Source organism: Littorina saxatilis, linkage group LG1, assembly GCF_037325665.1.
Source record: "Littorina saxatilis isolate snail1 linkage group LG1, US_GU_Lsax_2.0, whole genome shotgun sequence".
Taxonomy (NCBI): Eukaryota; Metazoa; Mollusca; class Gastropoda; order Littorinimorpha; family Littorinidae; genus Littorina; species Littorina saxatilis.
In genome coordinates this window covers 86,778,383-86,796,705 of record NC_090245.1, presented here as the reverse complement: position 1 = coordinate 86,796,705, position 18,323 = coordinate 86,778,383, and the positions used below count along the sequence as shown (strand labels likewise).

Here is an 18,323-nt window from a genome sequence, read left to right as displayed (position 1 = left end):
TTGAGCTTATTGTTCATTTACTACAATTTCAGTCGTTCTAGTTTTTTTGGATGAAGATCGTTTAACACAACCGAACTTGGCATCCATATCGGCCATCCTACGCTCACCCTTGCCTTATCGGGTCAATAGTACTCTGCAACCTTGTGACTATCTGTTTAACTGCAAGCGTGATTTTGCGTGAGTTTTTTTTAAACAGTACTTCTTCAGCCATGTTAAGTGTGACCCCCACCCCACCCCCCCTTCCTAACCTTACATCCTATAAGCACGACTTTGTACCCTCCTTCCCCAGACTCCTCCCCCTAAAACAAAATTGTCTAATTGTCGTTGCAAAAATAAATATCAAACAAAGACAGCAGAAAAGAATGCAGAAGATCAACAAGTCGCGTAAGGCGAAAATACAATATTTAGTCAAGTAGCTGTCGAACTCACAGAATGAAACTGAACGCAATGCCATTTTTCAGCAAGACCGTATACTCGTAGCATCGTCAGTCCACCACTCATGGCAAAGGCAGTGAAATTGACAAGAAGAGCGGGGTAGTAGTTGCGCTAAGAAGGATAGCACGCTTTTCTGTACATCTCTTTGTTTTAACTTTCTGAGCGTGTTTTTAATCCAAACATATCATATCTATATGTTTTTGGAATCAGGAACCGACAAGGAATAAGATGAAAGTGTTTTTAAATTGATTTGGACAATTTAATTTTGATAATAATTTTTATATATTTGATTTTCAGAGCTTGTTTTTAATCCGAATATAACATATTTATATGTTTTTGGAATCAGCAAATGATGGAAAATAAGATAAACGTAAATTTGGATCGTTTTATAAATTTTTAATTTTTTTTACAATTTTCAGATTTTTAATGACCAAAGTCATTAATTAATTTTTAAGCCACCAAGCTGAAATGCAATACCGAACCCCGGGCTTCGTCGAAGATTACTTGACCAAAATTTCAACCAATTTGGTTGAAAAATGAGGGCGTGACAGTGCCGCCTCAACTTTCACGAAAAGCCGGATATGACGTCATCAAAGACATTTATCAAAAAAATGAAAAAAGCGTTCGGGGATTTCATACCCAGGAACTCTCATGTCAAATTTCATAAAGATCGGTCCAGTAGTTTAGTCTGAATCGCTCTACACACACACACACACACACACACACAGACACACACACACACACACACACACACACACACGCGCGCACATACACCACGACCCTCGTTTCGATTCCCCCTCGATGTTAAAATATTTAGTCAAAACTTGACTAAATATAAAAAGCAGCGGTTTGGAAGCGTAACAGACATCACAGCAATCTCTTCTCTGTTCTCTCTCCAGCCGTTTGTTTGATCCTTCGTTCTTGTGGCCGAGAGAGTCCACTCATTCATTCAGCCTTCAGTTATCCACTACAGTGGAACCCCCCCCCCCCCCTTTTAAAGACCTAAACAAATCTGAGAAATTCAGGTCTCAAAAAGGAGGTGGTCTTAAAATGGGGGTAAATTTACAGAGATTATGAACAAAAAGTCTTAGAAAACAGGGCCGGACCCAGGGCCGGGGGGGGTTCCAGGGGTTCCGGAACCCCACCCCTGGAAAAAGCATGTACCTTGCTTTGAGTGGGGTTTTTTTTTACTAGTTTTAGCACCAAAACAATGCTGTTCTTAACCCTCAAAACAAGGCCCAAAATGCACCAGATTGCACAGATTTTAACCGTTTTTCAAAAATTTTCCGGGGGAGCATGCCCCCGGACCCCCCTAGTTTGCGCGCCTGCTTTGCAGGCGCGCGCTTGTGGCTTCGTCACTTCGCTGATTTGCCCCCCCAAAAAAGGAGGAACCCCCCCCCTTACAACTCATTTGGTCCGGCCCTGGAAAACAGGGTCTTAAAAGGGAGGAAGTCTTAAATTGGGGGGTCTTAAAAGGGGGGTTCCACTGTACTTCAATCAACGCATCGACCCGTCTGCCTCAAGAAATGATCAGACAAGTGTAGCCTCACCTTGTTCCTCTGAGGTCCCCGACAATCTTGTGAGACTTGAAGATGTCCATGGACGGCTCGAAGCTGTGCTTTGCGGAATCCACCACGTCGTGGCCCATGTTCAGCCACAGTAGTAAAGACACGTTGTTCTCTTTCCCACTCTGCACAAGGACGAGGAAATAGAATAAGATAATTATGATGCATGTAAAATACAATGAGATTTGAAATGAAATTAAATGAAATTAAATGTGCATGAGTTGTTAATGCGAAAGAATGTGTATGAGTGCGCCTTGAGTCGCTTTGTGGTGAGATATAATTATGCGCGTTTTAAATTCTCGTATTATTATTATTATGATGATGATGACATTAAATGAAACAAGATAAAGTGAAATCAAATAAGATAAAATGGCACAAAATCAGATAAAATGAACATTTAATAAAACAGAAACTAAAGAAGACCTTCGGGTTAAAGTGTCGGGTTAAATTAACACAAAATAAAATGATCAATCCAAGTTGTACTGAGTCAGGTCAAATCAAACTTTATATAAAACTATATTCGAATCAAACAAACTATTCGAATCTAAACGCAGTCGGATAGGAAAGTGAAGTAGGAGACAGTGATACTGCATCATGTGCAAGTATATCTGGTGACTTCATTGCAAAGATTCTTCCCAACGCTAGGGAAGATGGTGCCGTTACTTATTTAAGCCTCACGACATGATGGCTTGGAGCAAAACACATTCTTCGTGTTTACGAAAATTGTGCAGAGGCGTTTACTTGCACAAGCCATGGTCCATCTTTAAAGCAAGGACACTAAACTAAATGCATTTTGTGATTAAGTGACTGGATCCTGAAGTGTGCTAGCTAGTGAAGAGCTTGAATACTCAAACATAACACACCTACAAACATTTGATAATGTTTTGTATATTTGGTATTGTTTTTGTTTACAAGATCTACATGGTTTTATTTTTTTTAGAAAATATGCTTCTGTATGGCTGTAGAGAAAGGCCGTTTGCGTTACTTTTGAAGAAAAACCAGTCTTCCGAAAGACATACATTTCGTTTTACTTTTCATTTTTGCAGTCGATCATTATTCTTTTTTTATTCTTTTTTTTAGTTTTTAATGAGGAACAGGGAGTCGCTGGGGGGAGGGGGAGGGGGCACACATATACACATCTGAAAATTCTTGAAGAGATCTTACCGCTCCGTCGTATTGTAGAGAGACAAGAGGTTCATGTTCCATGCAAGGATTCAGTGAAGCTTGGCTGGAGTATCTGAAAAAGGAGATCATACGATGTTAGAATACAAGTTCAAATTAAACAGGATGCAAGAGGTAGACACTTTTACATATTGATGAAATCTCACACACACGCATGTACGTACACATAAGCCTACTTGCACGCACGCACGCATACACGTACACCCGTAAAAGCGTGCCGAATGAAGGATCTGCCACTGACTACGACAATCGACTGAATTTTCGACAGTTTGACTTAAAATAAACACAGCCCTATCCTAGTGTCAACATCAAAACAGAACATGCAAGAAACAATATAAGAGATGACGTAAGACCCCCAAGAACACCAAACTGCAGCAGTAGCAGTAATGGGAGAACATCTGTATTTACTGACCTTGACCCTGAAGAGCAGCGGATGACAATGGTGACCCTGTTGCCCCCAGCAACGCAGAGTTCATCTACACCGTAGTTGGGTCCCTTTAGGTCAAGCAGTGCAAGGTCCATGATGCAGGCCGAATGTTTCTGTAACATACACACGAGAGCAATTATAGAATATGCTACATTTCGGTTGCTTGCTGAATTGATAGTGGAAATAGCACATGGATACTGAGCATCATATTATCAAAAAAGACGGATAACCCCTCCTTTTCTAAGTCATCGGTGGCACTAGCAGAAGGAAAAGGACCGTAAATGCACATAAAGCAGCACATCCTTAAACACACGTTGCCTATTGCCAACACCTGTTCAAATATAGGCATGTTGGTCCTAAGAGCTCGGTAGTTGCGCTGGCTTTGAAACCAGGTGTAGCTATAGACGTGGATTTGACCCTCACGTACAGCAAGGATTTATTTCCCAGAGTCAATTGTATGCAGACTCTCCTCGGTGTCCGAACACCCGAGTGTGCACGCATGCGCACGATACAGATCCAAAGGTCACAGCGAAAGTCTCAGGCTTTGAAAAACACGAAAGAAAAAGAAGAAGAATACGGGTTGCGCGATTCTGTCGCTGCACACTATCCCCAGGGGTAGCAGCCCGAACTTCCTTGAGAGAATTCCACTCGGACAATAAGATATACCAAATACCAAATACCAAACTCGAATAGTCAGACGTGACACACAACCGTACCACCATATACATGGCTTCATTCTTTCTTTATGTGTCTAGAACAAGCGTAGCCATAACACTCTTCTCTTTTTTTCTTCTCTTTTTTTTTTTAGCGAATATGCACTGTCAAGCACGCTGCACAAGTTCCGAAGTACAATCTGTATCAGAAATTCGAGAGTTGAGTTATATACGGACAAGGCACCACATGCAAGTCCGAAAAAAAGTTTATCCAACGGTCTTCAAAACTTCTCAGTTCGTCAAAAAAAAACCCGGGGTGAGGGTTCTAAGGTTACTACACGAAAAAATGCAAGCGCCAATGCCCGAATGTTGCCAATTTCCCAGGAATATACCACGTCTTTATCCACATAACCGCATATGGTGGAAAGATAGAAAGTGTTAATAGTGTATGTAAGTCAATGGGTTTTCTTGGAGAAAAAGACACGTTCTTAAATCTAGCAAACAAAGTGTGTCCTTCACACACCGACATGGCATGAGCAGACTTGACAACAATAGACGCTCTCCATCACAAACAACAAAGGAGACAAATCCTGATTTAGCTCTACTGCTAAGATGAAGAAATAACCAGATCAGATAAAGAAAATAACGCAAACATCCTAGCTAAAACCTGTCAGAGGCAAGGCTAGCAACGTCAGAACTCGTTTCTTTTTCAGTTGTTATGCTAATATGCATCCTTTCATATACATTTTAACGCTTGGGATCTTTCTTTTCTAAATGTTGAAACGGCAAACTCGTATTCTCTCCCATCCGTTTATACATTTTTTCGGCTCTCCTTTGCTATACATTTCAAAAATAATTTGACTTCGTCAAGATGACTTTAAATGAAGACATGCCGTTATTAGGCAGAGAGACATCCATCTCTACATGTATGCTAATCTTCAATATTTACAAAAGGCACATTATCATTCAAAAACTGCATCGTATACAAATAGGTCAGACATTGTTCTCATACTTCTTCTTCTTCTTCTGCGTTCGTGGGCTGAAACTCCCACGTACACTCGTGTTTTTTGCACGAGTGGAATTTTACGTGTATGACCGTTTTTTAACCCCGCCATTTAGGCAGCCATACGCCGTTTTCGGAGGAAGCATGCTGGGTATTTTCGTGTTTCTATAACCCACCGAACTCTGACATAGATTACAGGATCTTTTTCGTGCGCACTTGGTCTTGTGCTTGTGTGTACACACGGTATCGGGGGTGTTCGGACACCGAGGAGAGTCTGCACACAAAGTTGACTCTGAGAAATAAATCTCTCGCCGAACGTGGGGACGAACTCACGCTGACAGCGGCCAACTGGATACAAATCCAGCGCGCTACTGACTGAGCTACATCCCCGCCCGTTCTCATACACATCTGGGGAAAGTATTTCTGTATTGCATTACAGTGCCTCCTTATCCAAAGATTTTAAGAAGCAGGGAACTAATAATAGGTCCTACCCCAGGAATAGATCTCACAATGTTTACCAAGAGGATTTACAGGATATTCTTCAACATGATTTTATGTGTATTCTGGCGTAGGCATTCACGTGAATTCCAAAGGATATGACAATAAGTCACCTTGGTAATTAAAACCAATACCGCGTGGCTTTCGCCGATCTTATTTGTCCACTAAAGGAATATGTTCAAGGTCATAAAACAGCGGACGTTGTGCTTTGTAATATTAATCAAACATACCCAACAGCATTCCCTCGTATAAAAGTCTTAAGGTTTAAAAAAGAAAGAAAAAAATGGGCATCGTTTAGACCACCGCAACTGTGCGTGTTTATCATCTTTGAAGAGGCTTAACCATTAAAAGTTAGTGCAGAATGATGCCTTCAAGACTCAACTAAGAAGTACCAGAAATGGTGTGGGTTTAGTGTGTGTTTTTTGTGTTGCTATCTTGCAATCAGAAGAAAGACACTAGTAGTTAGGTGGACAAAAGAACACGATTAGTGTACAGTTTAATTCACTTCCAGTGATCGTTTATCCATGACAAAATAATCTTATACTTAGTTAAGACAGCAACAGTTTCAGAAACAAACAGACGCAACGCAACTTATAGTCTCTCTCTCTCTCTCCATCTCTCTCTCTCTCTCTCTCTCTCTCTCTGTCTCTCTCTCTCTCTCTCTCTCTCTCTCTCTCTCTCTCTCTCTCTCTCTCTCTCTCTCTCTCTCTCTCTCTCTCTCTCTCTCTCCGTAGCATCTAAAATTAAGGCTGGGGAAGATTGAGAACAACTGTCTTTACTTGAGAAAAGAGCAAGATAGACCATACCAATTCACGCACTTTTCTTTTACATCTACTTCATTTTTTTCAGAATACAATTTGGTTATCTTCGTGCTGGTTTGCGAAAGTCAACTGCGGCTCATGTTTTAACAAGTCTGTCCTTGTTGGGAAGAAGGGAAACAGGAGGGGGGGGAGGAGAGAGAGAGAGAGAGTTTTTATTTTTAACAGAAGTGGACAAAGACATATACCACTCAGCCAGAAACAAATCTCAATTATTCCCCTTTATCAAGTGCGTTTCAATTAGCAAATATGTCTTCGTGCAGCTCTCGCATTCATGCGAATCTTTCTGACGTCATAGCTATTGAACGCAGCCGCCATATTACAAAAACACGCCACAAAACATGCCTCTCTCCGAGAAACCAATGTTCCTATTTCTTCAACCATACACACAATTCGACATACCACACACGTCAGAAAAAGCATCCAGTTATCTTTCGCGTATTCTTCATCTCCGCTTCCCAAACAATGAGAAGCAAAAGCTGTGTTTGAATTTTTCACACAACGGCTGCTTTTCAACGTTTTGACAAATATGGCTGCACAAGCTTTCATTGTGCAACGCCAAACAGGGGCTGCTTTTTTGCTTTTTTCCTCAGTAAGCCTCCACATGGAAAACATGAGTGTTTGTTTCTGTGCAAACTTGTCAAAACCGCTTCTCGACTGCCGTAAAATCTTTTTCTTTGTTCAACTTTAAAAAAAAATTATTTCGCCTTTTTTTTAACTTTGTTTTGTTAAAGAGTGACATTCTGTACGCTATGATTGACAAATGCGATAAAATAACTTTATCTTGACACATGACGTCACACAGTTGGGTTGCTATGAGGATAATGTACACCAAGCCAATAAGTGAAAAGGCTGTGTGTTTGTGATATGTCCACAGTGTCACACAGAGGCCGGGTCAGCGTATTTTTAAAGTCACATTCCCTTGCCATTGACTAGCTAATACCAGCTAAACGGCTCACGTGCTTGTGTTTTAAAAAACAAACAACACCAGCATGATAATATTCTTGCAAAACAAATGCGACTATTGACGCGGTAATACTATCTCAAACTTGTGTTTTTTTACGACAAAAAGTACAATTGACTAGCTAATATAAGCTTATTCTTGTTTTTGTTTTTTTGTGGTTTGCAAACAAGATTTTTGATTATCCTCTCAGGAAAAAAAGCATAAAACAATTGTCTAGCTATTACCAGCTTAAATATATTATACGTTTATGTTTTACACACAAATAAGACGTCAATATACTTGGCGAAAAAAGTGCAATAATTAGTTGATTCTATTATTTCAGCTCATTCTTCTTCTTTGCCACTCAAAACGCCATGTATCATCCTTGCTAGAAAATTTCCACAATAAAGAAGCTGTTTCCAGCTTATTTCATAGATTCTGTAAAATAGATATGCACGTATACTTACAGATAAAAAAAATTAAAAGCATTTATAAAACAAACAGTAATAATGAAAAGCAAATTGGCTAAAGTCCATTAATTGCACTTTCATATGTGAGTAACTCCTGCACATCATGGTCAATGATCATAATGGTTTTTTTAACTTAAAATAGAACAAAATGGTTTAGAATGGGCTGCAATGTGAAGAGGAGTGAAGGGGGGTCGGTCTGCATGCAAGATGTTTTCGCGCATGAGGGAGAATAAGTGTGAGAAAGAGAGACAGAGGACGTAAGACGTGTAAGAGACCGCAAACATCTGCAGCTTTAAATAACCTCTCTCACCCATCGGCCCATTCTCATCCTACAAAACGATGACACACCTCCCCGACCCATCACCCTCGCCTCTGCAAACATCAGACTACACAACACTACCTAAACCTCACGCCTTAAACATCAATCTCAGTCAACCCCACTCCTACGAGTACTAAAGATTTCCCCTTACACATCCCAAGCAGGATGGTCAAAAGCATCGCTCCCGACAAAAAGGGTCACCACAATCGTTCAGACTCCCATCCAACTCCAACGCTGAATCACAGGTATGCTAGGACAACACCTTGATTCTGACAGGGCAAATCCGGGGACACTACGATAACTAAACCTCCTAACAACTGCATTATTTGTGTAACTCATAGGTTGCTTTCCTGTTTGCGTCAGGATTGTCGCTGTGTGGCTGCAGAGCTTGTACCAGCTGTTTTACTCAGTGGTTTTATTTCGCCAAGTAATTCGGCTGAGTCGTCACCACTTCTAAACCCAACTCATTCTCTCATCCACGAAAAAGATCATGTACAGTTCAATAGAAATAACAAGACAGTAAATTAATACTAATTTCACATGCGCAGCTAGCTGTGCTCTGAGATGTCATTTGAATTCACTTATTTCACCTATAATAAAGCCTACTGTTCATAATCTTAAACACATCTTTTGTTAAAATCAGTGTTGACATAAGGTTGACTTTTCAATACCATCCCCATTCCGGCCACAACCGGCGGCATTTTGGGGGGAATCTCCAGAAATTAAAAAGAAAAGAAGACGACTAGTATAATATCCGTTCTCATCTTCTTCATCCTTTTTCCATAAACTCGACTACTAGAAATGAGTAGCAACGATCCATCCTCACCACGAGAAGGCTGCCTTTATATTAAATTAAAATAAAAAGCTTGTGAGTTATTGCCCTAATAATTGGGGTTTCATTCGTAAAGCTGCCATTGAAAGTTGCTTATAGAACAAGTCAAATTGCCTCCGGAAGTTGTTATCATTGTGTTCATTACAAAATCGTTGGACAAAAAAGACACCCTTTTATATTACTTTCCTAGCCTGTTAAATATAGTGCTGATAAGAATACTTTCCCTACCCAAAGCCAAATTGCATAAACTAATGAAATTTAAAATAGTCATAGAACAATTAAGGCGTTGGGTTTTAAGCTTAAGATTGTAGAAAGAGTGAGGATAATTGCATATGCCACATAGTCAATGGAAACTTTTTACCTTTAACACCTACACAAGTTCTATAACTCCCGTGCGCATTCTTGTGATCCATGTCCATGTATAATACAAGTAAATCTCATGTGTACGTTCCTGCTCGTTTCAAAACTGTGTATCTTTTAAGGGTAGATATTATATTGTACGGAGAGGGGTTTGCGACAAAAACTTAAATTAATATAATCTCTCTCTCTCTCTCTCTCTCTCTCTCTCTCTCTCTCTCTCTCTCTCTCTCTCTCTCTCTCTCTCTCTCTCTCTCTTTCTCTCTCTCTCTCTCTCTCTCTCTTTGTCTCTGTCTCCCTCTCTCTCTTTTTCTTTCTCTCTCTCTCTCTCTCTCTCTCTCTCTCTCTCTCTCTCTCTCTCTCTCTCTCTCTCTCTCTCTCTCTCTCTCTCCATGTTTTACGACCGGAATACTGCATCCTTACCCTCATAGAAAGAACATACGCCTTAATGTATTGTGTTGTGGATACAACCTTCACCTTGATTTTTCTCGTCGTGATGTTCTTGATTATTCTATTTATTTCATTGTTCCCTTTTTCTTTTTCTCTACATTTGTGACGGCTGAACGCAAGCTCTTGATTCTTATGTACGTTTTTGACGGTAGGCAATTCGGTTAATCCACCCAAGCAGAGACCTCAAACACCCCCCAACACAAACACTTAACGACGGCCTATTCTCCCCACAAATCAGACGTATATATGACCTTCAACGTGATCTTAGGTCGTTTTTTCTTGGAATTCTCACGGCTGGAAGAGAGCCTTCCTGCTCTCAGCCTGTGTACATTTTGGAAAGGCAAGGCGTTTCGGTTAAGCCACCCAGACTAAGACCTTAAACACCCATTTCCCTTTGCGGTCGGGGCGATCGTGCCCTTTTAATGACATTGGCCGTGGACACAGGGATACAATTAAATACCCATCTCTATCCTTGACCCAACATTTTGAAAAGACACAGACTTGCAGTTCGTTACGTAATGTGTTTACAGAACACACAGCACTGCCCTTTTTTCACTCTAAGATTGCCTTTGGGGGTTCAGTGCCAAGTATCTGCCTGTCACCTCCGTAACTTTGCGCCGACGCCCTTTCTAATGCATCGTCTAGCATCTCGACCTCAAGTGTGTGACCTTGGCATTAGTTGGCAAAGATGAAGCAGCAGGAACAGTAGAAAACAATATTTATGCTAGATGACACGGTGAACTATTTAAACCGCCCTTAATGGACACCTCCGTGTCTGGAAAACTCTTTCAAAGAGACAATGAAGAAACAGCCAGTAAAAAAAACGTTGACCCCAAAGAAACAAAGTAAAAACCCTCTTTGGCAACTCAGCATTACAACATGACCCTTTTCTCCTTTAAACATGTACATAAACCTTTAAAAAAAAATTAATAAACTCTCTGCTGATTTTTTGTTTAGCAGTGTCTCGTCTCATCTGGAACTATGGCCGCAAATGTCAAACAAAACCTCGACACATACCCCGCCCTTTTTCAAATATTTTATCAAGACACAAAAACCACTATCGTCTCTTAGCTTTTATTTCTCACTGTCCAAACTATTTCATGCACCGACTTCCCATCACCAAACAACCAAACAGCGATAGTGCAACATGCCACCACTGTGGAACAAGCGACCAAACACAACTACGGCGGAAGAGGTGGCAGAGTGAAGTCCCCTGCGCATCGCAGGCATGCTGGGAGATTACTTTGGGGCTCGTTCGCAAGTTTGACCAACTGGGCTTGCTGCACGTTTCGGTTGTCTTGGATTTGCCTTGCCTGTCCAAGATCAACCACTAACTGTCCCCGCCACTGACGGTCAATAGGGAACGTTGACTGAGGTCGAAGAAATCAGACTCTGTTCAAATTATCATCCTTTTTCTGATTATTTGAAGAGCAGCACAGAAATGTGAGTCAGTTCACTGTCAACTTTTTCTGATTATTTACCAAGCAGTGGTTACAACATGAAAAGGAACGACTGCCAAACTTTTATCTTCCACGCCCAGACCCACACACTGCAAGTGTTAGTCCGTGACAACACTGTCTGGTATCCTCCCGTCTATCTTTCTTGACTGAAATCTGAGTAAGCTATTCTTGTGTACGGCGAAGGGGAGAGAGGGAGAGAGAGAGAGAGACACACACACACACATACACACACACACACACGTAAACACGTAAACACACACACACACACACACACACACACACACACACACACACACACAGACGGCGACAGAAACATATAGTCTTTCTGTTGGGTGCCCGATGAATCCAGGACTGGGTCAATCAAATATAGAGACAGAATCAGAGAGAGAGAGAGAGAGAGAGAGAGAGAGAGAGGGGGAGAGAGAGAGAGAGATGGGGGGAGGGAGAAACAGAGAAAAATAGAGTGAGAGAGAGAGGTACATATGCAGACCGATATAGAGAGAGAGAGAAATGTGTGCGGGGGGAGGGGTGTCTGTGTGCTGAACTGACACGGTTGTTTTTGTATATCTCTGTGTGTTTATATCACAGATGAACGGAAAACATATTCATTCATTAATTCCCTTCCAATGCATATTTCAACAATAATTTAGAGTTCAGTTTTGCGAAATACAAATGAAAGAACCTACTTAGTAGAATACAACGGTGGTCCCAACATTTCAACAACAGTGAACTTTCGCAACAGAAGCTCGGAGATAATATTCCGAAAAGCAATCCTTTTATTGTCAAAATCGAATGTTTCAATAAGAGAATACACTTTTATACTGTAGGTGTACTGTAGAGTACGCCAAAAGGAGGAGGTGGGGCGGGGAGGGTTGTTGGTGAGTGGTGGTGGTGGTGGTTGTGGTGATGGTGATTGTGCAGGATAAATATGGAAACAAGTTCAAAACACTTGTCTTACTGTCTTGTTGCAAGACAGCGTTATAACACTTTAGTGTGCTCAATTGAAGTCTGAAAAGACTATATACTTTTTGCATCAATGGAAAAGTGTGAAAGCCTGTCTCGAAAGCTTTTTTTCTTATGTATATCTGTTCTGTCTTATCCCCCTTTTCTTTCTTGTATTCCTTAGTCGCCCAAAGTGGACAGTTTATCAAATGTTTCGTCTACAATGTAAGCTCCTCGTGCATGTTCACGTGGGCATTCTTTGTTTTCCCAAAGCCTGGGCGTCTGCTGCATGTTAAACAGTTTCTGTTGACACAAAACGACAGGACAAGAAAAGAAGAGGGCAGAACGTAAGTAAACCAAGGAGTTCCATGAATAGACACATTTTTCAATCCTTAGAACAATACGCTTCTAGTGTCATGCATTACTCCTTTGATGCGGATTGCATAAGAACGTTAGCCACTGTGACACGCATGACATTTTCATATAATGTCAGAATAAGTTCGTTTGCATATCATTTTATAACATTCAAAGTCCACGAACGTGTTTTCTGGCTAAGAATTTGGTCCTAAAACAAACACCAAAAAGTCATCTGACGCCCCAGAAAAAAATAAATATAAATTACTTGGTAATACAAAAAGGCCGAGTTCGCTTGAGCATAGTTCACAACTTAAACTACAAAAGCAAACAAAACATACACTTTTTTAAATGGTCAAGGCTAGTCATAGCGCGGTGAATGATCAGAAAGAAAAACTGTTTAAATGTTGGATAGAATACAATACACCATATAGTCTCAAACTGTGGGAAAACCGTTCGTGAGTGTGCGTGTCAGAGTAAACGTATTTAGTGTGAAAACCTTTTTCACGGGTACTAAATGTTCTTTTGAAATTAACACAGTAACAGGCGTGCGTTTTATTGTCTACCTTTTTGGTGACAAAAAGTAGGTTGCGAGCCCTGTTTGTTCACCCATCGTAGGTCACATATGTGGGTCAAACTGCGTTTAACATGCTTTAGTGTTTACAGGCATGGTCGAACATCTTTCTTCTTCAGCGTTCCAGAATTTTCTGGTTACGTGTGAGCTCGTTTGCCCATTTGGGTTCCCCACACTATACTCTGAGAGCATAGTCAGCTCACTCCGCTTTCGTTGAGTAGGCATGCTGGGTATTTTCGTGTTTCCATAACCCACCGTACTCCGACATGGATTACAGGATCTTTTCCGTGCGCACTTGGTCTTGTGCTTGCGTGTACACACGAAGGGGGTTAAGTCACTAGCAGGTCTGCACATAAGTTGACCTGGGAGATCGGAAAAATCTCCACTCTTAACCCACCAGGCGGCAGCGACCGGGGTTCGAACTCACGACCTCCCGATTAGGAGGCCGACGTCTTACCACCACGCCACTGCGCCCGTCGGGTCGAACATCTCAACAAGGTAGTGAGATATTCTCCAGAGCTGTGTACCATGTTGCGACAAGCATTTTCAGTCCTTTAAATGAGTGGGATAGCGTGTTTATTATAGTGTTTTTCTTCTAGGTAGTGTTTATTAGCGTGTTTATTATAGTGTTTATTATAGTGTTTTTCTTCTAGGTAGTGTTTATTATAGTGTTCATTACCGTGGGTTTTTCTAGAGCGTGTTGTGTGTTGGTAGAGCACACACTAGTGACTTTATAGTGTTGTGGCAACAGAACTTTTTCGTAGTAGAGATTTGCCTCAAGCTACTTTTGATTTGAGTGCGGAGTATGTGTTTCCACCTTTTTCAGACTAAGTGTTGAAAGTGTTTATTGGAAAAGTAGCATTAGTCTGACGAACCTATTTTTAACTTTTATTTTAAATGCTTGGTGATTGTGTGCGTGAGTGTTATGCAATAAAAGAGGACAGAGAACATTATTCAATGCATTCATCGAACTTTTATTGTTTGTGTATTCTCTCCCTCTCTCGCTTCTAATTGCCAACACCCGCATGCGCTCCACCACATTTATAACGTATATTAAATGGTAACTAGAATGTATTCCCTTTGCTTTTTTCAGTAATACCCCAGTTAGATCATGATACAAGCATGGAACGAAAAACATAGTCTATTTTGTGTCTTATTATTTGGTAAGTGCTATTAGTATTCAAATCCATGTCACAACCTTTGTTTTCCATGTTTTCTTTTTTTCTTTTTTTTTCATTTTCATTACTTTTTTGTCCCATCGCTGGGAAATTCGGGTCGCTTCCTCCCAGTGGAAAGCTAGCAGCAACGGAGTCGCGCTACCCAGGTGTCTGCGTGTTTAGGTGTATTCAGCCACCTGCACTTATGGCAGAATGACCAAGGTCTTTTACGTGCCATTGTGATGACACGGGGGTGGGACATGGCTTCCGTCTCTGGGTCTGCACATAAAGTTGACCCGTGTCCGTCCCGGCCCGAATTCGAACCTGCGACCTTCCGATCACAAGTACAGTGCTCTACCAACTGAGCTACCGGGCATCCGAAGGTGATGTACTTTTAAACCCTTGTAATTTACTGAACGTAGACAAAAGAAATGTGCAGGTATTTCTGATTCTCTGCAGGCCAAGGATATATACGGAACCACTGTTTTTTTTAATGAAATCAATTTGTATGGCTAAAATGTATCAGGTAAGTAACGAAATATCACCTTCGTAACATGGTTTCCACCGGTACACATGAGCTCTGGAGAATAACCCTAAACTAAGATGTTTTTCAATCACTGTAGTTTGTACACATACAAGCTTAACATTGTTTGTGTGGCGGAGTAGGTGAACATTTCTTGTTCTGATTTTGTGAGTTTGTTTTTCATTCTCGCGGGCCGTCAAAAGGTGTATGTTTATTGCAATCGAAAGAAATATATAACCTGATTTTTTCCTATTATATTTAGACACATACAGTGTTTACATTTACGTTAATTTTTCTATGTCAAGCGTGTGACAACTGAGGTCCACAATTCTTCTGACTGTTCACTCTTCATGCAACATTTCTCATTTTGGATTCGCTAACATAAGCTTTATGCTTGAGTTTGGATCCCCTATGTCATATATTGTATGCCACGATACTAAAACTGAATAAATGTTTAAACTAACATAAATTATCTTATTTACTGAAAAACGATATTCACAATCTACACCTTCCAAGGTTGTTTTGACCTGGCTTTTTCGGACTGTTGGCACACACAGGCAGGCGGAGGAAGAGAGAGACACGGCGTTTTCAACGATACGCTATTCATAAGGCGATAAAGTAAGGTGTTGCAGAACATTTTAGGAGATATCTTCTCGGAAGCTAATTTTCCTATTCATACAACAAAACAAGGGTGTTAAAAAGATAGAGCATTATTTACAAGATGCCAGTTTTCCTGAGGATGTTTTGTTTGACAATGAACTTCCATGCAAGCCATGGGGGCCTGGTAGCTCAGTTGGTAGAGCACTGTACTTGTGATCCTTGGGCCGAGGATTGGAATCCAGGTACGGACGGACACAGGCCAACTTTACGTGCAGACTCAGAGACAATATCCATGTACCACCCCCCTGTCACCACTGTGGCACGTAAAAGACCTCGGTCATTCTGCCATTAGAGAAGTTGGTTGATTACACGTAAACACGCACACACCTGGCCCGGGTAGCGCGACTCTTGTTGCTGCTAGTTTTCCGCTGGGAGGAAGCAAACTTAATTACCCAGCAACAGGATTATAAAGTAATGGAATTTGAACATTAAAACCCAGTTCCTCATCCTATTCACGGGTTTCCAGAGTTGTCTTCATCTCCTCCACAACTATCTCCACACCTGTTCTTTTCTACTCTGTTCTAGCCTGGCCTTAAAATGACACAATGTCCAATATTAAAATAAAATAAAATAAATATTCCAGTTGCCACAAAATTACATTAATCTTTAAGTAGTTCTTCTGTGACAGTAGACTTGGCTTGGGAAAATTGATTTTGTTTTTCTAGTCTAAACAATTGTATGTTGAAATCATTAATTAATAGACAACGGTTTAATTCTAATTTCATTGTTGTCATGCAGAGTCTTCAGCCATGGATGATGGACAAAAATACAGGTTTTATACCCCTGGATTCTCAAGCAAAAAATATGAAAACAGCTACAACCAGAGCAGTCGATCAACAACAACAAAGAAATGCAACAAATCTAATGAAACGGGCGAAGAAATATTGAACTGAGACTCAAAGAGAGAGTGCGAAAGTGGGAGAGGGATGGGGAGAATAGAAACAGTACGTATCTTTCTTGGGCCCTGGATTCTCAAGCAAATAATATCAAAACAGTTACAACTAGAGCAGTTGATAAAATAAAATAAAATGCAACAAATCTGATAAAACGGGCGAAGTAATTTTAAAGTAATATTGAACTGAGACTCAAAGAGAGAGGGCGAGATGGGGGAGGGATGGAGAGAATAACAAGTCGCGTAAGGCGAAAATACAATATTTAGTCAAGTAGCTGTCGAACTCACAGAATGAAACTGAACGCAATGCCATTTTTCAGCAAGACCGCATACTCGTAGCATCGTCAGTGGCAAAGGCAGTGAAATTGACAAGAAGAGCGGGGTAGTAGTTGCGCTAAGAAGGATAGCACGCTTTTCTGTACCTCTCTTTGTTTTAACTTTCTGAGCGTGTTTTTAATCCAAACATATCATATCTATATGTTTTTGGAATCAGGAACCGACAAGGAATAAGATGAAAGTGTTTTTAAATTGATTTGGACAATTTAATTTTGATAATAATTTTTATATATTTAATTTTCAGAGCTTGTTTTTAATCCGAATATAACATATGTATATGTTTTTGGAATCAGCAAATGATGGAAAATAAGATAAACGTAAATTTGGATCGTTTTATAAATTTTTATTTTATTTTACAATTTTCAGATTTTTAATGACCAAAGTCATTAATTAATTTTTAAGCCACCAAGCTGAAATGCAATACCGAAGTCCGGGCTTCGTCGAAGATTACTTGACCAAAATTTCAACCAATTTGGTTGAAAAATGAGGGCGTGACAGTGCCGCCTCAACTTTCACGAAAAGCCGGATATGACGTCATCAAAGACATTTATCAAAAAAATGAAAAAAACGTTCGGGGATTTCATACCCAGGAACTCTCATGTCAAATTTCATAAAGATCGGTCCAGTAGTTTAGTCTGAATTGCTCTACAGACACACAGACACACACACGCACACACACACGCACATACACCACGACCCTCGTTTCGATTCCCCCTCGATGTTAAAATATTTAGTCAAAACTTGACTAAATATAAAAACAGTAGATATCTTTCTTGGGCTCCTCCCCTTTATTCTGATATCAACCCCACTTTCCACACCCATATTTTCTTCACAAAAAGCACGCCCGTTGCTGCGGGTCGTGCATACCGCATACTACTCGGTCTTGGAGGTGGACATACTCTTTTTCTAGCGTGCATAATCCACAAAGTATCGACATGAAGGTGTTGGCTCACGCTGTCGCAAGAATGAAGTTTCGAACAGACAGCTCGAGAAAAAACAGAGCAGAAATATCTGTGATGTCTGTTGTGTTTCGAAAACGCTGCCTCGTCCCCCGCCTGCATTCTTATGTGCTGTTTTTGTTTGAGTTTTTTGCTTTGACAAATAGAAACTTCATTCTTTTTGCCGTGTGTGTCGGGTGAGAGGGGAGGCGGAGTCTTCTTATGTGTGTGTGTGTGTGTGTGTGTGTGTGTGTGTGTGTGTGTGTGTGTGTGTGTGTGTGTGTGTGTGTGCGTACTCGCGTGGTGCGTTCGTGTGCGTGTGTGTGTGTGTGAGTGCGTGAGTGTGTGTGTGTGAGTGCCCGTTTCGCACTAAAAATGCACACATTCTTTGTTTCGTGTTTTTTTCGGAAAAGAGGAGAGGAGAAAGGTTCACGGTGGGTGGGGAGAGGTACGTGTTTGGAGAGGGGGTATCTACAGGTGTTTGTTTTAACTCCTCAAGCCTTCCGCCCATTTCCATCTACAACTGTTCAGCATC

At 40.8% G+C, this 18,323-nt stretch overlaps 1 protein-coding gene across 1 annotated transcript in view; it reads right to left on the bottom strand.

Moving 5' to 3' along the window:
- Positions 1-18,323, bottom strand: part of LOC138982696 (mucin-21-like) — a 54,414-nt gene that overhangs the window by 3,381 nt on the left and 32,710 nt on the right. The window contains exons 2-4 of the mRNA XM_070356025.1: positions 3,595-3,722; positions 3,165-3,237; positions 1,986-2,125 (exon numbers count right to left, since the gene is read on the bottom strand). Of these exons, the coding sequence (XP_070212126.1) occupies positions 1,986-2,125; positions 3,165-3,237; positions 3,595-3,722 (341 nt within the window). The remainder of the gene's footprint in view (positions 1-1,985; positions 2,126-3,164; positions 3,238-3,594; positions 3,723-18,323) is intronic.